The sequence below is a fragment of the Equus quagga genome, chromosome 8 (genome assembly GCF_021613505.1).
Source record: "Equus quagga isolate Etosha38 chromosome 8, UCLA_HA_Equagga_1.0, whole genome shotgun sequence".
Lineage (NCBI taxonomy): Eukaryota > Metazoa > Chordata > Mammalia > Perissodactyla > Equidae > Equus > Equus quagga.
Genome location: NC_060274.1, coordinates 98,436,451 through 98,460,250, shown reverse-complemented (window position 1 = coordinate 98,460,250; position 23,800 = coordinate 98,436,451). Strand labels below are relative to the sequence as shown.

General features: G+C 41.6%; 1 protein-coding gene across 1 annotated transcript in view; it reads right to left on the bottom strand.

The window, feature by feature from the left end:
- Positions 1 to 921: 921 nt before the first annotated feature.
- The window catches only part of CAV1 (caveolin 1), a 33,628-nt gene continuing 10,749 nt past the window's right edge, over positions 922 to 23,800 (bottom strand). The window contains exon 3 of the mRNA XM_046669157.1: positions 922 to 3,156. Within this exon, the coding sequence (XP_046525113.1) occupies positions 2,815 to 3,156 (342 nt within the window). The 3' untranslated portion in view covers positions 922 to 2,814. The remainder of the gene's footprint in view (positions 3,157 to 23,800) is intronic.

Sequence of the window (23,800 nt, the reverse complement as noted above, 5' to 3'; positions counted from 1 at the left end):
GTGTTTTTGGGTGAGATTAACATGTAAGTTGGTAGACTGAATAAAGCAGATGGCCATCTCTCTTGTGGGTGGGCCTCATCCAATCAGTTGAAGGACTGAATAGAACAAAAAGGCTGATCCTTTCCTGCGTAAGGGAGAATTTCTCCTGCTTGACTGTCTTTGAACTGGAACATTGCTTTTTTTCCTATCTTTGAACTCAAACTAAAACATCAGATTTTCCTGGGTCTCGAGCCTGCCAGCTTTTGGACTGGAACTGCCCCATTGGCTCTCCTGAGTTTCCAGCTTGTTGACTCAGCCTGCAGATCTTGAGACATGTTAGCCTTCATAAACTGTACAAACCAATTCCTTATAATAAGTCTCTTCACATACATATATATATATATTACTCTTTATGTATTCATATATATTTCATATATATATATATATATTTCCTATTGGTTCTGTTTCTCTGGAGAATCCTGATGAATATAGAAGCCCTGATTGTCAACTTAGCCAAGGCCAAAAGTAAATTGTTTCTGAAATATGCTTTTTAAAAAAATCCAAGTTAAGACATGGCAAAATTCAAGGCATCACCCCCTGAATGTGTCATGTATCCAAGGAAAATACTTATATCCATCATACCAAGTTATTGGGGGCTCAAATTAGATGACATATAATAAAGCATTGGGTAAACTGCTAAAAAAAATCTTTCCTATCGATCGTAACTTTTGTCTGAAGTAATTCATGAATGGCAAATGCCTTAGAAAAAAGATCCCACCTAAAGGAATCTGTAGTGGTTGACAAGTGGAAGACCACCCCCACCCCACAAACACACTACAAAAATGTACACACACGGCGTACATGCTCACTACACACACACACACACACACACACTGACACATATGCATCTATTTTGGGGAAAAATATTAAAGCCGACTGTCGAACTGTTAAACATTTTTATTGTGCAGACTTGTCACCTTTACAGGACATGCAGGATAAAAAAGTGTAAAATATATCAGTAAGCATATAAAATTTTAGCAGTCTCCTGGACCAGCGCTTCATTTGCGCGAGGGACTAAGCATCTATGCAGAACAGACATGTCTTGGGATACACAGTTTACAGATTGAATCACAAAGCATTTCCCTAAGTGATTTTCCTCATATAAAGATAAAAATATCTTTACACTTAAAAAGTACGCAGTATAGTACATTTTCAGTTATGTACACAGTTTAAAAGTAAAACTATGTCCATGCCAGTGTCTGTTTTAAATGCAAAAAATCAAAGTAGGGAACAGGTTGATAACTGAAGTGTCAGGAAAACTGGAAGAGGCAGGAAAAAAAAATCAAGCAGAGTTCCAATAGGTGTATGAAAATAAAAATAAAAGCATAACTGAAGGTTAAAAATAAAATCCCCAAGGGCAGAATCTTAATTTGAACAAGAATAAAAAGCTTTTGGATGTACCAGGCAGCTTTCTGTATGACTCAGGTTTATAGGTAAAAATTCCTCAGTTTGAGTTCAAAAGAATTTGAACTTATTCCAGCAAAATTACCTCAATCTTTTATGACTGCCTCCTCCCCATCTTCTCTGTGAGCAAAGTGATGCTTGTTTTAGACCCAAGCTCCAGGCAGGGGGAGGGGCTGTGTGTCACAGCATAACAGACGGTTGCAAGTGCTTCACTTTGAAGGGGTCACATTTGCAACAACTCTGATAGACTCATACAATGGCCTCCATTTTATGAGCCCTTCCCCAGAGGCCCACTGATCTGCTGAAAGGGGAACACAATGTTCAGCCACTAAACCACCCGGGTGATGGATTAGTTTGGAGTCAGGAAAGCGTGATTATTCTTGAAAATCAACGAAGCTGAATAGACATGCTGACCTCGTGCAGCTCGTGAGTGGCAGGGAAAGTTGGCTTCCACTCCTGCCAGCTCAGAGAGGGCTCAACCCCGTTCGTCCACCTTAATTTGTTTCATGGGGCTGATGTGAACCATACTCAACATGGACAAAGATGCTGTGTGATCGAGTGCAGACGTGGACTTCATCTGACTCTGGATCGCAGAGTCAGAAACCAGCATAGAGAAGTAGTTAATGAATTTTCTAATTTTGGTCTTCAGGGAGGCTGTTGACCTAATGAAAGTCGACAGTTAAGTTGGACCCTATTTGAAAAGGAAAATGTGAAGAACAGGAAGGCACTTGGGTCTCATTATCTATATAACAAATATGTAGGCACAGAAAGTATCACAGGTTAAAATTTCAAGAAGGGTAAGGCATTAGTCGGACCATGTGAATGCAGGTTATGTTTTCTAACATGAGAAAGACCACTGGAGCCCATTGAATTATTAAAGTGAATAGCAGCAGTCCACTAACGCTTCAGATGGTGGGGAAAGAGTTTGCTTAAAACCTGCCCACATACCTGTACACTTAATGGCCATGGCCTGGAATTCTTCCCTTACCATAAAATGATCAACGTTTTAGAATAGGCAGTTGAGGTTGTTGGTTCTTTTCTTTCCTCCTCAGTTCTCCATATTTCTCTCAAATTATCTTTCAACAATAGGTTCACATCTCTGCCAATAACACAAGGATCCACATGCAAATAAAAATGTGCGGAAAAAATTTTGAATGGGTTTAAAAAATTCAGACCATCAAAAAAAAATAGATGAAATAACTCAGAAGAGACAAACAGTTTGAAGACTGAGAGAGTGATTTCTTTGTTCTGAACCAAGAAAATTCATTCATATATTGTTGCTGTACTAGCAACTTGAAACTTGAAATTGGCACCAAGAAAATTAAAAGGAAAAAAATAGAATCAGGTATACTTCTATCCTCGAAATGTCATTTATATTTCTTTCTGCAGGTTGATGCGGACATTGCTGAATATTTTGCCAATAGCCTCAAAGAGTGGGTCACAGAAGGTGTGGACGTAGATGGAATAGACACGGCTGATGCACTGAATCTCAATCAGGAAACTCTTAATGCACGGTACAACTGCCCAGATGTGCAGGAAAGAGAGAATGGCAAAGTAAATGCCCCAGATGAGCGCCATTGGGATGCCAAAGAGGGCAGACAGCAAGCGGTAAAACCAGTACTTTGTCACAGTGAAGGTGGTGAAGCTGGCCTTCCAGATGCCGTCGAAACTGTGTGTTCCTTCTGGTTCTGCAATCACATCTTCAAAATCAATCTAAAGGGAGGAAGTGACAGAACATGAGCTTAAAATAGAAAAAAAGAGAAAAAAAATCTCATTACAGAGTACCTATACATATATATTAGCTTTTACGTACAGGTTCTGTGTGTGATGCTGGAAGGCAGAATCAGCATCGCTTGGAACTTGTTGGAAATGCAGATGTTTGGGCCCCACCCGGACCTTACTGCATCTCTGGGGGTGGAATCCTGGAGAGCTTTTAATATGTTCTCCATGCGTTTCTTTACCATGTGAAAGGTTGAGAACCACCGCTTTACGGGAAACCGAAAGGACATGATAAAATTCCTGCCTTCAAGTAAAACCCAGCAACACGGATAAATACTTATCAAGTATTTATTAATTAAAGACACTCAGTAAAATGTAAATGACACAACCTAAGTTAATTGCATTTTCAAGACAACTACACACACGATGTTAAAGAGTAGTTAGTTCATAATTGATTATTGACTCTTCAAACACTCAGTTGGTAGAATTTCTTCAGGAAATTAGATCACTGTGAGCTGTGAGGACTCAAAAAGCCTTCATGAGGGTTGTGGGATTTAGCAGGGCTTGGAAAATGAGGTACAATTTGGAGAGGAAAGAAGAAGGGACCTTGGGAATGGTGTGTGCAAGGCCCCAGGAAGAAGGAAGGATGATATGGTGAGCGTCACAGGCAGATAGACCTGTATGGCCACAGCTGGAAAGACAGGTTGAGGCCAGACTCGATTTCATTTTACAAACAGTGGGGGTCTATTGAAGATGTCAGAGTCAGGGCACGCAGCCACTATCAATGCGGTCACTTAGCAAGATGAATTTGACAGCAGTGTGCAGGCTGGGGAAAAGGGAAAAGAGACTCAAGGCAGAAAGACTGAATCCCAAGTTTGAGACGGTAGGGCCAAACCTGGAATAGAGTCCATGGAAAAAAAGAAAAGAATGAATTCCAGAGACATTAAAGGAAGAATCTACAGGACTTGATTAGTTCAAAGATAGGGAGAGAGAAAAACCTAAGATGAGCTTTGAGCTTTGAGATTCTGATTTAATTGCTTGGGAGAACAGAGATGACATTAATAGCAAGAAGAAAATTATAAAGGAAGGCAGTTAAAAAATGTTAATGGAGAGTTTCACTTTTGAATTAAACAAACAGAGTAAACTTTTGACTAAGGACAGGTGCAGATAGCAGTGGTGCAGACCTAATGAATCCTGTGGCAGTCCCTTTGTGGTGGCCGCTAGGAAGTAATCACATGATCTGCAGTCAGGTAGCACTTAAGAGTCATCAAGTGCTTCTACGTGTATCATCTCCATGTGATCTGGGCTTTCAGACCAGTCTAGGAAGGTAAGTTGTTATTTTACAAAAGAAGATACAGAGATTCAGAGAGGCGAAAGTGACTTGCTAGCATCAAGCACACAGCAATGATGGGATCAGAATGCAAACTCGGCCCCTTTCCCAATAGCATTCTTTCCCATGATACATGTTCACCTAAACAATGAATTCTCAGTAGCTTTTATCCCTCTGGAAGGATTTTTATAGACTACTTTGAAGCATACGATTAATAAAAATTACCAACAGAAGAGTAGGACAAAGCCAACTCAACTGCTTGGTAGTGGCAGCTATATGAAGAGATCTAATATAGTTTGAAATCCAAACAAGTTGACAACTGTCAGCAGCCATCCAGCCAAGCTCAGGATTAAGGAATGAGGACTTTGGTGGCTGACTCCTTGAAGGCTCTCAGTGCCAAGGAGCCACCTTTGATTCAACACAATAAAACTTCTTTTGGAAAAAGTACATGATGCTTACCAATAGTTAAATTATTTTCTAGAACATTCTGTTTCTTGATCTATTGTCTAATGTCCTAATAATGTAATATGTAAAACGGTATGTCCACAATTATGTAAATGAAGTTAAATAGATTTATTGTGGTTCTAATTTTTTCTTTGTCCATGTAGATCTAGACTCAGAGAAAACATTTACTTGTGTGTTTTAAAAGGTTGCACAAAATATGTGGCAAGTTAGATCAATCCTTTAATGAAGCTTCTGTGCAGTTTACTTAATTGTCTACTACACGGCTTTGTTCTGACACTGCATTTTTCGAAAGCTACTGAAAATAAAGGCCTGCAGTTTTCTTTCATTTAACTGCAAGATATCCAAAGAACTTTATTTTCTAAAGATGACCTTGTTTTGTAAGAGGATTTGATGAAGTCAAAATTAATACACTAAAGCAGATGTTCTTAATATGGGGTCAAAGGATGGGCAATGGGCGCCATGAATGCCCTGAAATGGATACATACGTTTTGAGTGTACAGTGGGAGAAGGCCCATCACTTTTATTAGAAAATAAAGCAAGTCTATTACCTAACAAGGGCCAGAAGCATTTTACTGGGCAGGTTTCCACCTCTTTACAGAGCAGACTTTAAGCATGTCTGCCTTGACATTCTTTTCCAAGGGAAGGGATAGTAACTAACATTTGTTGACTGGCTATTATGATTGGACACTGTTCTCATTTAACTCACAGCAACTCTTAATGTATTATTTCCATCTTATGGAAAAAGGATGCATGTTCAGACATGCTAATAAATTGTCCAGATAAATAAGAGATGGATTTTCATTTCAAATCTGGTCTAAAAGATATTGACTCTTTCTTTAATACCACATTGCTTTAAAAACAATTCTTCAAATTTCTCCAAGGCAATTATAGTATTTCCTGATTAAAAGGCACATTAACAGAAAAGAGTTTGCTGACTTTAACCTTTTGAGTGATTGTAAGAACTCCCACAGCATGGTCTCTGAGGACAGTGTTATAATGAAGTCATACACGTCGTATACCCAATCGGTCCTTAGTGAAGATCTGTGAACATATGAATGTGTGTAAGATTTCTTGATAATAACTTTATTTTTCTAAGCAGAAAGATAAATGCTTTTTTCAAGAAACATATTGGAAATTCTTAAGCTTTCTTTTAAGTTGCTTAGAAAATTTCAGGGTAGCTGCTTTTTCAATGTTTTCCAGAATCTGCCAGTGAGCATGATTTATCCTCAAATATCCAAGTGAATTTAGAGCAGGTCTCAAGGGGTGAAGAGCAACATGACAAAAATAACATGTTATATAAATATAGTCAGTTTGTTAGTTGCTGCTTTAGTCTTGAAAATTTAAGGTGGCTTCAAAGAATACTAAAATTACAGCCTGTTAGATGTAGCTGAGAAAAAGAAAGCAAGGCAAGCTAAGGAAAGACAATGGAGCCAGAAATAAAGCTTAGTCTCTCTCTACCTCCATTTCCACAACAGTAACAGTAATAGGTTTTTGTGAGGAATACATGAGATAATTCATGTAAACTGCTTAGCATGAAGATAGAGCATTGCAATATAGTAAATGCTCAGTAAATAATAGCATTAAAAAGTTCCTTGCTCTGGGGAACTAAGCTTTTTAATATATAATTGTAATAAGAGAAACTATCGCTGCAAAGTACGTAGTGGCTGTAAATTCAAACCCCACCAGTGGCTCAAAAGAACTCCCATCTGTAATCATCTTTACCCCCACCCTCTGCGATGCATGCCATTATTCCCATTTCACAGATAAGGGTACCGTGGGAGGTTAAGAAATTACTCAAGGTCACACAAATGCTAGGTGGCAAAGGTGGAATTTGTCCGACTTCAAGTCTGACCTCTTTTTGCTTATGTATCCCCAGGACTACAAGCCCTTATAATAGTTTTCCCACTTAATCTTCACCCAGAAAGATATGCTTCCTAAAACATTCACATTTTGATTATTAAAGGAATTACTCTTGTTAACCTTTCCACTTTAAGCTAGGACATCTAGTAACTAGGATGTTTTGCATTTTTGGTACTGATTGTGTTTTCATGGTCCTGCACAGTATGTTCTCACAATCCTGGGCACTCAGCCAAGGACTCTCACTCTAATTGACAGATTAGGAAACTGAGGCACAGAATGATTAAAATGCGCCAGACATTCTCAAGGTCCCAAGTGAATCAGTGGAAAAGCTGAAATTAGAACTCTGACTCCTGATTCCCAGGCCTAGGTCCAGCCCTGCGCTCCACACTATTTCCCTAGGAACTTACATCTCTCTCCCCACGTCCCTTCTCTGCCTACCCTATTCAGATCTCTGGGTCTCCTGTAATTCTCTTATTGCCTTCTTGGTAAGACATTGACTTAACTTGTATCTCTGTGTGAGGTTAGGAGAAATGTCCTTTTCACAACATGAACATGGACATTCCTGTACATCTATCTAGGGTGAAGGAAACTGGAGGGAATATTTTTAAAAATATCCTCACTGTACATTTTGACATGCATTCATAATACACTGAACCCAACAAAGTTCTGCTAGTAATCAGTCACTCCATTTAAAGGCAGTTCAAAATTCCACATCAATCAAAGCACAGTTGCTTCGGCAAATTAATAGATCTTTAAAGCAGAAGATCCTTAAAGAAATGGAGTCCCATTTGAGATGGAGAAATTGATGGCCAAAGCTGTCAGGAGGCTAGGTGACTGGATCAAGGATACCTTCCCACTTAATGGCAGACACAGGGTTGGAATTCAGGCTTAGGAATTCTCCTGGGCTCTTCCATTACTGTCTGCTGTCACCACATATCCTCAGTTAGTCTGGCTGCTACATGCCACAGCCAAAGCAAAGAGAGGTGGGCTTGCATCTGAACTTGAACATTGTTGAATGAACGATGGTACCTGTTTCTGACAATCCCAGTTCTGACAATCCCACTGTGCTCATCGATCACATGCATCATCGATTTGATTTATCCCTCACCAAAACTGCCACTCTGGAGTCCTATTTCCTCAGGGGTGCACTCCTCTTATCCCTCTGCGGGAGGGCAGGTCTTGTCCAGAGCAGAACTTTATCTACTCACTTAGATTTGGAGCAGAACAGGAACTAGAGATTTGCTTTTAAAAAACAAAAACAAAAGCCAAGACGTGCAGGTGCCATTTAGTTTCTTAGAATGGAATACCTCAGAGGAGGTTGAGCTGCTCCTCCAAGAACAGATTTTCTGTTCTGTAATCCAGGGAACAAGTTGCCCTTCTGGCAAGAATCATTATGCAGACCTCAAGATCAAAGGCATAAATATGCTTCAGTGATATTTCTGTGTCTTAATAGATGCTTTATAAGGAGTCAACAGTTTATATTACTGGATTTTTATAAATGACATGAAATACCTTTGTGCAACATTGACTTATGATGCTACAATTTTGGAAACATAAATTAACAAAAATCTAGCAGCAGACGTCAGGAAAAGCAATCTGTCTTGTGTTTTGATAATACTTGGCTAATGCAGTAAATTTTAGGAGGTTTCATCTTGTTAATTTATCTGATAGCAATATTTAAAAAAACATTTTATATGTACACAGGATTAAAAAACATGGGGTCACTTTTTGTCTTAAAATCTGGACATTTTATTTCTGAATAAGGAATTTTCAAGATGGAAACTTTAAGTACGTTTGGGATTTCATAAGCAATGATGCTTGCATATTCTGTTTTTATGGGAAAATATCTTTTTAGATGGTCAGTGAAAATTGTGATTGTATTGGATATATAGAACACATAAATAACAACACACAAGATGTTTACAGAAGACATGTGTGGTCTGCCCAACATCCACAGTCCCACTTCTCTGCCGACAGAATATTTCTTTGGGTAATAGCAATAACCCTTTGATTTCAGAGATAAGTCATGGCTGGTTTAGACTTGCCATGGTTATGTTAGTCTTTTTGGTGAGTGATTAGTTTAGGGTAGACATTCTGGCCAATGAGGTCTAAGTGGAAGTCTGCTGGGCAGGACTTCCAGGAAAGCTTTATCTTCCCTATGAAAAGAGACAGAGGCATACAGTGTGGCCCTTTGCCCTTTCATCCTACTTAGAATATGATGTATCGCTTTACCGTAGGGAAGTCACCTTGTGACCACGAGGTCACATGCATGATTAACAAGCCAAGATAATAGAAGATGCTGCTTTTGCCATTACCAAACTTCTGAAACAATGCCAGCAGCGGTCCACCTCTAGACATCTCTTTATGTGACACATACATACCCTTATTTTTAAGCCACAGCTGTTCATATTTTCAGTTACCTGTAGCAGAAAACATTCCTAAGTGGTACAGTAACTAATACTCTTTCTTCTTGGTTGGCATAGTAGGTGTACAGCTCCTCATTTAGAAACCTTCATTCAAATTATGACCTCAATGTATCTTTCCAACACTACTAGACTCTATTCCCAGAATATGCTGCCTAACACGTACAGAAAATGTTTGCTTTACATTAACATTTAATTTCAGCAAAACATAAATAGGATGATAAATTAACTATGAAAGAAACAAATTAGTGTATTTTGTGATAGCATTCAAGATGACTCCCAATGATTCCCCTTCCCCCACTTCTTGGTATTCGTGTCCTTGTGTAATGCCCTCCCCTTGGGTGTGGGCTGGACTTAGTGATTTGCTTCTAAATAATAAAACATGGCAAAAGTGATGGGGGAGGGGGTATCATTTCCAAGATTAGATTACAAAAGACTATGGCATCATCTCCCTTCTTTTCTTGCTCTCTTGCTTGCTTGCTCTGTAGGGAGCCAGCTGCCATATTGTGAGTTGCCTTATGGAGAGGTCTATGTGGAAGGAACTGAGGGAGGACTCTGGCCAACAGCTATTGAGAAACTGAGGTCTCAGTTCAACGGCTTGGGAGGAACTGAATCCTGCTATTGGCTATGTGAGTGAGTTTAGAAATGGTCCTCTCATTTGGGCCTTGAGATTACTCTAGCCCTGACAACTGGATTGCAGCCTGTGAGAGGCCCTGAGCCAGAACCACTAAGCTAAGTCACACTTGGATTCCTGACACACTGTAAGATGGTAAGCGTTTGTTGTTTTAAGGGACTAAATTTTGGGGTAATTTGTTATTGCAGCCATAGGTAACTAATACAATTCCAGAAAAATCACCTTTATTTTGATTATCATTTCTTATTTTCTATTTTTTTTGCCCTTTTCTATTAGAAGATTAAATTTTCATGCTTATAGAAATCTATACAATGAATGTATGTAAATATCCTGGAATTTGGTCCTGAGGCAAAGTCCAGAAACATATGAGAAAAAAAATAGCATTTCAACTTTCTACAAGTCACGTCAAACAGAATGTTAGAAAAGTTTTAGGCTGTTGATAGTGCTATCAGCTCACATACCTCAGGTGGCTTGGCTTTATACCCGGATATGCACCAAAGAACAAAAGCCAGCTCCATCTAGAAGACCGATTACCGAATCCGGACTGTTGAATACAGTGCTCCTGAATGCACTAGCACAGGGGTCCTCAACTCCCAGGGTTCTCAGCAGGGAAGTGGCAAAAGAATCAGTGAGGGGGAGGGGCTTGTCAAAATGTAGATGCTCAGGTCCCATTTCAGACTCAGACCAGACTCTCTGGGGTGGGGCCTAGGGAATCTGTATTTTTAACAAGATTTCTCTCCTTTTCTCATGCAAAAGACTGAACTAGCATATGCTGTGCCCATTTGGATTTAGCAACAGCTCTTTTTTGTCCATGCCACTCTTTCTCCTCCATGCCTCAGAGCCCTCGTTTGCCTCCTGTTCTTTCTGGGAGCTCCTCAAGTGCTGGATGGCATCTGGAAGTAGGTGGGTAATGAATGGAAATTCTCTTTGAAAATCTTTTCCTAATTTAAACCTATAAATATGTATTATTGAACAAGGATGAATGACTATTATTTATTATGAAAAACACACAGACTGGCAATAGAAATCTTGATGTATTTTCATGATTCTAAACCCAGTATAAACAAATGTATGTTTTAAAGACTCAAATATGCACTTCTGAAATCCTAACATATGTACCAAACTCAGTCATACGGTCAACTCCTTTCACTGTTCTCATGCATATTTCCAACTGTTGAGCAGCCTTTGAAGTCAATGGAATAAATGTGGTGTGTGAGTGTGTGGGTGTAGAGAGGGTTGAGAACCAGCACAATTAAGTGTTACCAGAACACAGGAACTTTGCTCTGATGCCCATGTGTTTTCTCAGGGACAAGGGCAAATACCCATGTGTTTACTGGGACAAACTGGCACTGTTAGGGGAAAAGGCTGCAGCGTTCTTGCAGCCCTGACTGAAAACAGGAGGCCTGGATTGTGTTGTTCATGCCTGCGATTGCTTGGATTCCTAGAGGATCCACAGACAGTCCTAGGAAAAATGTAAACCTGGGTTGGGAACGCTGGCATGCTCTGGGGTGGCAGGTACTAGGCAACTTCCTCTTGCAGAAGAGCACAGCGTTGCTTCTTGGGGAGGAAAGGAGAGAGCTGCATGACTAAATCGGGGCATCAAGCTGGAAGAGGATAGAAAGGCGGGTATTTACCTACCTCTGTGAGCAAGAGAAAGGTTGTGTGCAGGGAGAGGAGTGCGAAGGGGACCTGTAGTCCCTGGCCTGGGCCTCCAGCTGGGACCTTCAAGTCTCTCCCTTTGGACTTATTGCTTCCCAGACATCACAGAAGCCCCAGAATAACAATATTTTATGTTTTTAGTGACCCGTTTTACGCATGTGCTTCTCTTCACAAACTTCTGAAATTCTAGGTTATCTTCATAATAAGAATGGAAAATAGTCTTTTATTTCCCCACTAAAGAAAGGTCACTTTAATAAAAGACTGGACTGAACCAGGATTTAGGGCAGGTCTGTGTCTGTTGCACAAATATCCTCCACAATACCTAGTAGTACTACGCACACATTAATTAGCAAATAAATATTTCTTCAATAAGTATAATATTTTAAAGGAGGTAAAATGTCCATTGAAGGGATGTCTGCATACATAACATTTCACTAACCGTCATTTTATCTCTTACGAATTCTTTACTTGGTATCTCAAGTGCACTTTTATCTATCTATTTAATTAACTTTTTTGGTATTCCAGTTTATTCAAAATGATGTTCTTTTTTTTTTTTTGAGGAAGACTAGGCCTGAGCTAACTACTGCCAGTCCTCCTCTTTTTGCTGAGAGACGCCTGGCCCTGAGCTAACACCGTGCCCATCTTTCTCTACTTTATACATGGGATGCCTAGAACAGCATGGTGTGCCAAGTGGTGCTATGTCCGCACCTGGGATTTGAACTGGTGAACCCCAGGCCTCCGAGAAGCGGAACGTGTGAACTTAACCGCTGTGCCACCAGGCCGGCCCCCAAAATGATGTTCTTATCCACCATAGCTCTATAATATCATGACCATTCTGATTAAAATGAAGTGGAGGGTTAGTCATCATTTAGGTTCCTTGGGCAGTATGGAAAACCTACCAAGGAGGGGGCAATGAAAACTCAGAAGTCTTCACTTTTAGGGAAAACTGATTTAGAAAATATTGATGAAGGCATGGTTTTGTGCCAATGAGCTGAATAACTGCAATTGTGCAGACCTGGCCCCAAAGCAGGGGGCATGCACAGGATGGTGATGAGGGGCCTCGGGGAGGAAGCAGGAGTGGAAGCAGGAGCAGCAGCCAGCCCAGCCCTGCGGGGGATCAGCAGAGCACCCGCTGGGGGAGGGATAGGGTGAGGAGAGTGACTTTGTTCTTTGGTGCCTCGAGCCTTCACTTGTCCTCATGCTTTCTCGCGTGTGTGCACACGCACGTATTGTGTATGTGTCCAGTGCAGAAAAGGTCGCCAACAAGCAATTTGTACGTTAGAATGAATTCAGGTGACTGTGTTTTCTTTTTTGGCCAGGGTGCAGTGGGGTGCACAGAGTAAGGCAGAGAGTCATCACCAGTTGTCCCTCATGTGTCATTAATAGACTTCAGGCATCCGTGTGGCAGATATATTGAGGCAGGAAACTTTTACAGAGGCCTTGGAATAGCAGTAACTTATGCTATGGAGCACTATATGCCTCAGTGGGTCGACGTCAGATCCTGTGTGTGAGGACCCGCGAGGCAGGTATTATTTCTCCCATTTTACAGACTAGGAGACTGAGCCTCAGGGAGGTTGGAATCAGTGACTGGACCAAACCCAGGACTTAGGTCCCTCAGTTCATCCTTCAGTTCTCCCTCCATCACACCACTGTCTTTAACTGTGCACCAAAGTCCTTGTCCGGCTTACGTAACCCTGCTCGCTCACGTGGAGTCACGGAGGGGTTTCTGAGTTCACGCGCTCTAGTTGCACTCCTTTGCCTGCACCCATGCTTCCCATCCAAACTAATAGAAAATGCCTCCCCTGACTCAGCAAATAGCCATTTCCACCAGCACAAGGCGTGTGATCCAAGCAAGAGGAGGCGGTTGGCTTCCTCCTACTGTCAAACCTTCTCGCTCAGCATTATTCTCATTCCCCAGCAGCCAAGCTCCTCTGGTCAGGACCCCTGGGTCATTTGACTGACCATTGGTTACCAGGGTTCCCACTGCCTTGTCATCTCTCTCTGGCTTTTCCTGGTTTACCATAACACTGTACCTTTCCCCTATTCCATTCCTTTAGGGCCAGTGGTTCTTAAAAATTAGTACACACAAGAATTTTCTGGGGATGTTTGTTAAAATGCAGATTCCTGGGCCCTAGGATTCTGAATTGGTGGTCTGAGGGTAGGCTCCAGATATCTGTATCTCCTCCTTCTGTCTTGATGCAGGTGGTCCGAGGAGGAAAATTGAAAACAAAAGCTGCTTTAGGCTTCGTTCCCAGCTAGGTGAGAGGATCTGGAAAACCTGACACTCAGATCTGAGTCGGTATATTAGTAGGTTAGTTACTGTACCATACTTTTGAAAGGCAATATGGTACCCTGGTTGATAACATGGGGGCTAGTTTTGAACCCCAGTTCTGCTGTGTTATGTCACATAAGCTAATAACCCTCTCTGTGCCTTAGTTTCTCATTTATAAAATGTGGTTATGATAGTACCTACTTCATAGGATTGTTCTGTGTATTAAATGACAACTTATGCAAAATGTTTGGGATGGTGCCTGGGGCAATGGTCAGCGCTACATCAGGAGCTTCTGGCCCAGGTGCCCAGAGCAGAAGTGGGGAAATATGAGAGATTTTAGTAACAGTGCCAGGAGGATGGAGGTGATATTTTGGAAAAGGAGAACTTCTTGGCATTCCTGAAATCATTTCATTCAGGTGAGTACTTATTTGCATTCTGTCATTAAGCCAGCAAGAAGAATTAGCTCGTCTCTAGCAAGTGCATCAGCCTTCTGGAGTTAATTATAAACACGAGGCATATAGCGACCAAATATGCCCTGCGGGAGAAGGTGCCCCAGCTGACTGAGTGCCTGGATGTGTCAGAATATGGCACCAAGACTGACTAGATGGGACCATCTTTGCTTCGGATTAATTCTTTTTTGCCTAATTCTTCCTTTCCTTTAGTTTGAAGGCAATAGCAGGTTTCTCCATCTTTTGTTCTTCTTAGGAGGCAGTATGGATTACTATATGGTTTGTATACACTCTGAAAACTTAAGCTAAATTTCCCTGTTTTGATAACAAAGATATACATTTCTAGTTTACATCCTGCTATGCATTGATTGTGTCCCCTTTAAAAAGATACATTGAGGGCCTAATCTCCAGTAGCTCAAAATGTGACCTCATTTGGAGACAAAGTCTTGCAGATGTAATTATGATGAGGTCATATTGGAGTAGCTTAAGCGCCCTCATCCATATGGCTGGCGTCCTTATAAGAAGATGGCAGTGTGAAGACACACAGGGAGAAGGCCACGTGATTGGAGTTATGCAGCTGCAAGCCAAGGAATTCAAAGATTGCTGGCAAACCACCAGAAACAGGGAAGAGATGAGGAAAGATGCCCCTACAGTTTTCAGAGGGAGCACGGCCCTGCTAACATCTTGATTTCAGACTTCTGGCCTCCAGAACCGTAAGACTACAAATTTCTGTTGCTTTAAGCCACCCAGTTTGTGATACTTTTAAGGCAGCCCTAGGAAATGAATACACATGCTCTTTGAAATGGCTAAAAACTGTCCTCAACGATGAGATGATATTGGGGTTCCAGAGCATTTTCATACCTTCTCGTGTAGGCTGCCCACCCTTTCCTATGGAGATCCCAGGTGGGAACTAAAGCCACATTTGATGCACCTGAAACCAACTGGCCATGAGCATTCTTCAGGAACCTGGAACCATCTCTCCTGTCCACATGGCCTCACGTTTTCATTATCATGAAAAGTATCTAGTTGTGGATGGCTCGGGACAGAACAGGCTGCATATCTTTTGATTGCTTTTTTTTCAATCTTCAAGCTTCTGTTATTGATTTGGTGGCACTTGCTGATGTTGAATATCACCAAACTAGTGATGCGGAACAGTGAACAGTGTAAAAATAGGCCACACAAGGGTCAGTGATGGGAGCATTGAAAATGGAGCATTGAACTTGAACAAGGAGTAGAGATACCTTGGGGGCACTTATGTTTACCATCTTTGACGGGTAATAACTACAGCCCTTCAAAGTGTTCTCTTCTCAAATAGAAAAGCCCTGCATTGTTTAATGGATGGAAATCTTATTTTATCCAAATACGCAATTATAAGGATTCATCCAGAGGCCTCACTCGCTCATGAAATTCTGTGTTTACACTTGGGAGTTTGTTATTCTTTAAACTTCTGGGTGTGTCATGGGACAAATATGAATGATTACCGCACCAAAGAAAAGAAAAGCTCTTTGCATTCTATCAAAGACACAAGAAAGGGAAATGTCTTCACCATTTTCAGGCTACCCATTGGTCCCTGTAGACATTTGTTTGAACCAGAGCTTTTTAAACATTATTAACTTCTTGTCTGTTTCTACAGTTCACTTCCTGATGGCAGAGGTTGTTTCCTACCATTCAGTTAAGTCAAACTAGGGTTACTAATAGCTTTCGTCTTAGCTCATTTCTGGAATATTTTTCCCTCCAGTGCTTCGAGTCCGTTTATTAAACAAATAGAAAATGAATGAAATAAATCTCTGCAGGTTTTAACATTGCTTGGTGAGTGAGGAAAAGGATATACACTCGGGTTCTTGTAAGGTTAATCACAGCCCATTATGTGGCTGCCAAGACGCTGCCCCAACCTCTACCATGGGGTTTCTCCATCTGGGCACTATTGGCATTTTGGGCTGGATAATTCTTTGTTGATGGGGTGAGGGTAGGGGTGCTGTTCTGAGCACTGTAGGATGACATGGGATGATTATTAGCATCCCTGTCTTCTACCCTCTAGAGGCCAGTGGCACTTCCTAAATTGTGACAATTGAAAAATGTCTCCAGACTTTGCCAAATGTCCCTGGGAGAGGGAGCAAAATTATCCTTGGTAGAAAACTGCTGCTCTAGAAAATCAGAATGTGGTAAGACAGGACCTGAACTTTAGAAATATTTGTAGCCTAGAATGCTTGCTTACTTTTTGCAGACACTTTTGGCTTGCATCCCTGTGGCCTTGTGAGTTCATTCATTCATTCATTCATTCAATATTTATGAGGCACCTACTTTTTGAGAATGGAATAAGTGAAGCGAGGAAACAGAGCCAGGACAGGGTCGATGAGCTGGCTACGGGTCATTGAAAAGGGGACAGTGCAAAGAAAATAGAAACGGCCTCTGGCTGCTCAGGAATCATTACCAAAGAGGGGTGATGTCCTTCGGTGGTTTGCTCCCTTGCTTTTAAAGTCATAGAGGAAGACACTTTCTTACCCTTACCCAAATCAGTAAACTCTTAAATTTAGACTGGAATCTTGAAAAATTTCTCCCAGGACAATGGCCCAAACGCTTTCCTGCTTTGCGGCCTTCCTACCTGCTCCTGGTTTTAACACTCCTTCCACCAGTCTTGACCTGGCTGACTCTGAGTTACTGGTAATGTCTTAACTTGAATGTTCTTTCTTCAAAGACTTCTTTCTGGTCCCCACCCTTTTTCTCAGTTGGACTTTTTTCATCCAGCCTATCTCACACTTATTTAATGGTATAATTGTGTGTGTGTGTGTGATTATTTCTGCTACGAGACTGTAAGATCCCTGGAACATAGTAGGTACTAAATTAATATTTGTTGAATAAATGAATGAATCTGTGATGCTGCCATTTGCTAAGTTATTTTCCTCTCTTTCTCCTATTTCCAAGAGCACCAACCTGATAAAATCTCCTTTAGGAAAGAAAATTCCGAATGTGTTATTATGTGGCCAAAGGATTAGTAAATCGTATTCATTAATTGCATTTATTTATTCTAACCCAGTCACAGTAATTTTGGTAAAAGAGTGAGCAAATAGTGACTAATGACAGGGAAGACAGATCAATTCAGTTTTTGTTTATCACGAAATTTGGGCTCCAACCTACAGATTTAGACATAGCTTTGTTTGGGGAGCTAATGAGTTTCCTAAGAGGGTTCAGGTGGCCTGGAATTCAAAAAACTTCATGTTTATCTTCAGAATCATACAGCTGGGGTGCTAAGTGATGGGATTAAATTTACACAGGGCCCTAAATGCTGAAGTTTATATGGGTCAGAGAGAGACAAACTCTTTATGGCTGGGCAATGGGAAAACCTGACTCACAGTAACGCTGCTTCTGCCCCGTTGCTCTTAGTCATCTGACCCTATTGCTCACAGATGGGCTGGGAAAAGAACTTCAGAAATGTGGCCACATGAACTAGGTGAATTTGACAACTGTCAGCACTCAGAAAGTCTGAACGTTTTCTATTGAGCTAGACCTTTTTAAGACCATTGCTCTAACTAAAGTCACAAGTAATTATGCACTTCTCTGTTACGTGAACTAAGAGGAATTGGCTGGTTACAAAAAAAAAAAAAAATTACTGAGAGTTTGTAGCCAACTTTGGAAGTGATTTTCTGATCCATCTCAGAACACAAATAGCCCGTTTGGAGGCAAGGGCAATAAAAGGGAAGACTGCAGAGTTCTGAGCCCAGATAAGAAGGGGAAATGAAGTCCAGCTCTTGGTTTTCTTCAGTCCCAAATGTTTATTTGTGGTATATCTGTGTTCAGCATGCCATCTGTTGATAGCTCAGTATTTCAAAGATGATTTAATTCAACCCCACAGCCTGAATGTTAAGAGTGAGAATGACAATTGGTAAAATCTAGGAAGAAGGGAATAAAAAATAATATTGATGAGGGATCTTCCACCATTCTCTCTATATGGACTTTTAGGTACTTTTATAGGCTTCCACTCTTTTATGAATAGTGGTCAACTAGGATCACAGAATTTAGAAATGAAAATGACTTAGAGATTGTCTAGTTCAACTTCTTGATTGCTATAGATGAAGAGACTGCTATCCAGACAGTCCAAGTGACTTTTCCAAGGCCCAAGGTAGTGCTCAGGGTCAATGTCCAAGATAGAGCTGGAATTCAGGTTTCCTTTAAGGCTCAGTTTCCCCATCTGCTGTGAGGAGTAAGTGGCATCAGTAAAGCACTTCTTGGTGACTTGGGGTCTTTTCTCTGTGCCAGACACTGGAGAAATGAATGACACCTGCCTGGCCCTAGGTCCAGTGAAGCTTCCTGTGGCCACCGCATCATTAGGAGAAAAACCTGTGCATGTTGTCAGCCCCATTCCTGATATGCCTGAGCCACAAACTCAGGCAGGAAAAGAGAGCTGGGGGTGACATTCTGACACTCTAACAAGCTGATCTTCCTCTTGGGGAGAATAAAAGAGTGAGCAAAAGAAAGGGAAACACAACAGGACTGGATCACATAAGTGACATGAGATTTATTTCACATATAAAGTCTGTCTTATGCAGTTCCTATGCAGAGCTCCAGAAAGTATTTTTGTAATAGGAATTTAAGTGACAAATGTAATATTCCAATAAAAATGCTAAGGAATCCCCAAAATGAGGACCTACAGAAGTAATCATTTCCCCTGCTGTGGCCCTTATGGTCCTGAAAGTTTTATCAGGGTACATAGTTTTATTATTAAGAAATTCTGAAAGTCTAAACCAGACTCAATTCTGGCTGTACATTAGCATCACCTGGGGAGCTTTGAAAAAAAAATTCATAGGCCTGGGCCCTATCATAGACCAGTTCAATCAGAATTTCTATGGATGGGGTGTACACAACAGTATTTTTAAACACTCCCCAGAGGATTTGTAGCCGGGGTAAAGAATCACTGGTCTAAAGTCACGAAACAGCTATCCTTTGCAGAAGTCACGCTCTCTCATGAGTTTAAATCACATACACAATAGGGGTTTATACAAGCTTCAAAATTGTGTGAATATGCAATGTGTAGGAGGGAGTGGATAGGCAGGCTTGCCATAAAGATAATGTTTCATACTGACCTTTTGGTACATACAATGCATGCATTTTTCAGTGTTCTACTTTCTGATGTTTACCACTTGCATTCTCAACCACTGTTTAAAATAATGCCACATCAACTCCTCTTTGCCTCCAAACCAGGTATCCTGCTAGAATAGAGGGAAGCATTCATACACATGCCTGTACTTAATTATGAGGCTGGGTGTCAAGGTTGTTACACACCAAATTGTAATTGTGGAGATGGAAGGATTGGAGGAGTTACATAGACAAGTAAGGAATTTAACACAACTATTACAAAACCACCTCTTGTGACACATTCCTGGGATTAACCACTCTTATTACTTGGGAGTTCTTCTCCCATGCAACCTAAAACTTGTTTGTTTGTTTTTTTTAAACTAGGTGTATACCCCTTCCTCCTTTCTCCTTGTCCTGAATGGTGATTGTGTCTGAGCAGTGTTTTTCTCCTTAGTCTCCCAATGACCTGGCGATAACCAAAGGCAGTCGTCATTCCATGTTCCCCTCTAACTCTTCTAAAAAATCGTCCAGACGAAACAGTCCCTCCCCAGCTATACCTGGGGGTTTCTCTTCGCCGCTCATCTCCTTCCTTTTGCTCTTCCCCAGGATCTCTCCAGCATCTCTACCTCCTTTATAAGATCAAACAGGAACCCATTATTAAGAAGTCTGACCAAAAGAAAGTAAAGTAGCGAATCTTTATTATGACATTTCTTTGCATTGCATTGTCCTTTTGATTCTACTCATTGTGCTTCCTTTAAAATATCATTAAATTATTGACATGCTTAATGTTCAGGAATAATTGATAGACTTAGTTTGGGTCCCCTATTGCCCAAGGGACGTGGAGTGCGGTGGACTCATTTAAAGGTGTGTTTACAATAGCAATTCTTACCTTGGAGATCTTGGTCCCCTGGGGGTTGTGGAATTATTACAAGGGGTTTTCCACAGAAATGACAATCCTTTTCTGGTATTTTCTTATTTTTCGTATGTTTATGTATTTGTTTCCCACTTAATATCTATATGTTTTATTTCTAGTTGTTTAACATTATCTCACTTTGTATTGGTTTTTATCTTATTTTTATGGGCTACTTGTAATTTGTCAAAATCACCTTGATATTATTTTTATCATAGATGTTAACAAGGGCATCACAACTGGTGTCATAATGAGCGTCATAATGGTGTCATAATGACAGTCCTCTTAACTTGTTCGTTCTAGTCATTGACAAAATATTACATGTGCTAGGACTGTGGCCTTTGTTGTACATTAGATATGAGTCACATCTAAAATTCATTTACACATCATCATCTCTTTTTGATGACTACCTTCTAGTCCTACCTATTTTTAATTGAATAATGATCCTGATTTCCTCTACTTAGCTTGTTGACAGAGAACTATTTAGGGTCAGGGTCAAGTTGGCAAGTCTTTTTCTTTTTTTTTTTTTGAGGAAGATTAGCCCTGAGCTAACATCTGCCACCAATCCTCCTCTTTTTGCTGAGGAAGACTGGTCCTGAGCTAACACCCGTGCCCATCTTCCTCCACTTTATATGTGGGACACCTGCCACAGCATGGCTTGCCAAGCCGTGCCTCGTCTGTACCCCGGATCCTAACTGGTGAACCCCAGGCCCAGGGAGTGGAACGTGCGAACTTAACCGCTACGCCCCCAGGCCTGCCCCAAATTGGCAAGTTTTATATAATATTACAGTAAATCCACCTCCTATCACAGGAGACCAGAGAAAGAAGCATATCTGGGGAAGAAGCTAACGTTCGTTTTACTTGGCACAGACATCAAGAATGAAATGAATGATGTCTGATCCCTTCCAGAGACACTTAAGCATTTTGCCTTTTTTTTTTTTTTTCCTGACAAGAGATCTGAGATCTATGAGAGATCACCTCTGAGGTACAAAGAAACTTCTATGCTGCTGGAATAGTGGATTAATGGTCACCTCCCAGCTAGTAACATTTCAGAGCCCTGTGTACTTAACATCTAGACGTAGTAAAGCCACAGAGAAGGAAGAGGCTTGAGTTTCTCAAACCGGCTGTCTCCTTCAGGTGTGGAAGGTTTTGGATTTTCCTTCAGGGCTGCTGCCTGGCCTAGTCATTCCTCTGATGTTTGCAGTTGTCCAGGGGTATATAGGGGGTTCCACAGGGAGTCCCTCTACCCCTTTCTTGGCAGGCGAGTTCTCATGTGGCATGAGATCCACTCTCAGCCTTCATGCTTCTGGCCCTAGGGGGCAATGCCAAGCAGCAGCGATGGCAGCTCGGCATTCTGGGAATTTGCCTGCCCTGTCTGCCAGGCACTTAGGAGATTAGCTTTATCCTCCAGGCCCCCGGAGATCATCCAGGTGCCACAGCCTCCTTACTGGAAGGCTCAGCAGAGACGTATTTGCGTCCTCCTCAAACTGGAGACTAAAAAAGCATTCATAATAATAAATATATACACATATTAGAACATATTTCTCCTTACCTTAGTAAATAGAGTGGATGTTTTTGGATTTCTTTATTACTTATTTGGATATGTTTTCCTTACGAGGTTTTAAATGTGGCTGTTATAGAGAAAAGGGGCAAAGGAAGACAATAATATAATTCTCCTGTTTTTCATGCACAGAAGACATTATACACTTAAAAAATAGATTTCAGATTCTTTTTGGCAGATTTAAATTGGCATCCATTTTCTGATGGCAGATTCAGGGTGGGGCCTTGAGATGGGCACTGGGCAGCCACAGTCCTGGGGCCACTGTTCTGCCCTGAAGGACCCATGCACGAAGTGGGAGGAGAAGGAGAGAGAGAGGCATGGGGATAGAGAAGCAGAATCCTTAGAGGGCTTCAATATGTGTTAAATAGAAATGAAACCAAATGTGGTGGGAGCCAAGAGAAGAGAGGACCAGTTCTGACAAGGGCGGTCAGGGAAGGCTGGCAGAGGCTCGGGTGTCTGGGTGAGCCTGGGCGATGGCCGCAGTTCTGTCAGGTAGGCAGGGCTCATGCTGTGCTCCGTGCCTGGTGCAGGGTAGGTGTTTGTTGAGTGGCCTTTCTGGGGAGCACCTTATCTGAAAATGACTCTCTTTCCTACCTTTATAACTAGCGTAATAGAGGGGCTTACCCAAAATAGTTTGGGGAACTGGTGGGTATTAACTTTTAGAAAAACAATTTCTCTCCCTACTAAAAAGCCTGACGCTCAGGATCAAGCAAGGAGGAAAGCTCTATCAACCTAACCAAAATAATTGATGATGAAATCCAATGATTGCAATTCCATTCCCTTGCCATATTTTGGTACGTCCATTTCCTGCTATATATTATTACTGTTAATAATATAGAAAAGGCGAACAGTGAGCCATGATTGACGGAACATTTTAATTGTTCTGAGAGGTTAACGGTGCCTTGTAAAATGCACGATTAAGTCTGTCCCCTACTTCTGGCATTTGTTTTTGAGAACAAATACGTAATTTGTAGGGAGGAAGTCTCAGAGAAACTACTTTCAGGATTAAATGGGCATTTCTCTCACTATCATAAAACTAAGGTTTTTCTCAGTTGTTTCCTGTTTTTACAACATATTGCTGCAATGGCATGAATATCTGAAGGAGTTGAACAGGCAAATTGAGAACCTTAAATGAACGTGTTAAATGCAAAGTGCCTGTCAGCACCTGCTTCCTTCTCTCACGTCCACCTCTCCCCACACACCCGGCAGGATCGGCAGCACCCCAGGTGCGGTGGCCGGCCTGGGCAATCTGGGTGCTTCACAGACTCAGGGCATTCAACACAAGCCAGCATTGCAGCTTGTCCGGCTCGGAGTGCGTGTTCCACTCCTAATCCCCGAGACCACACCCCTACTTTGTACCCCACTCTGGTCTCTGGGACTTGACCCTCCGCCCCTGGTTGGAAACTCACCCAGCACACACATTTCTTGAGATCTGGGGTTTTACCTTAGACTTTACATCGGTCCTCCCCTCCCTTTCCCCAGTCCACCTGCCAGGTTCTAGAGTCTGACCTTAGAACTGCAGGCCTGTCACTTCCAACACAGACCACATCTGGAATCCCCTGGCAAACGCTGCCCACCTCCTGTGAGAACACAGTCATCTCTTTCTGCACTAAGGTGACACCACGGTCTGCTTGGATCACCACCTATTACGGAGAGGCACTGGAGTGCAGTGGTTATGAAGCTGGGCCCTGGGGTCTCACCTGTCTGGGTTCAGGCTCTGACTCTACACTTTCTAACTATGTAATCCTGAGTAAATGGCTAAGCCTGCATTTCCTTATCTGTAAAATGAATATGACTGTGATAATGACAATAGCACCTACCTCGAAGGGTCATTGGAGAAGTAAGGTAATCTTTACCACGAAGCTAGCCTGTACCCAGCGCTGGAAGAAGCATCCCACCTCCTGTTTCACTCCCACCTACACATCTGGTACCCCCTGGTTTGCCCCATTGCACCAAAGTTAGCCCTTCCTATTAGTAAAGGCCACATCTCATCAGGTCACTTCCT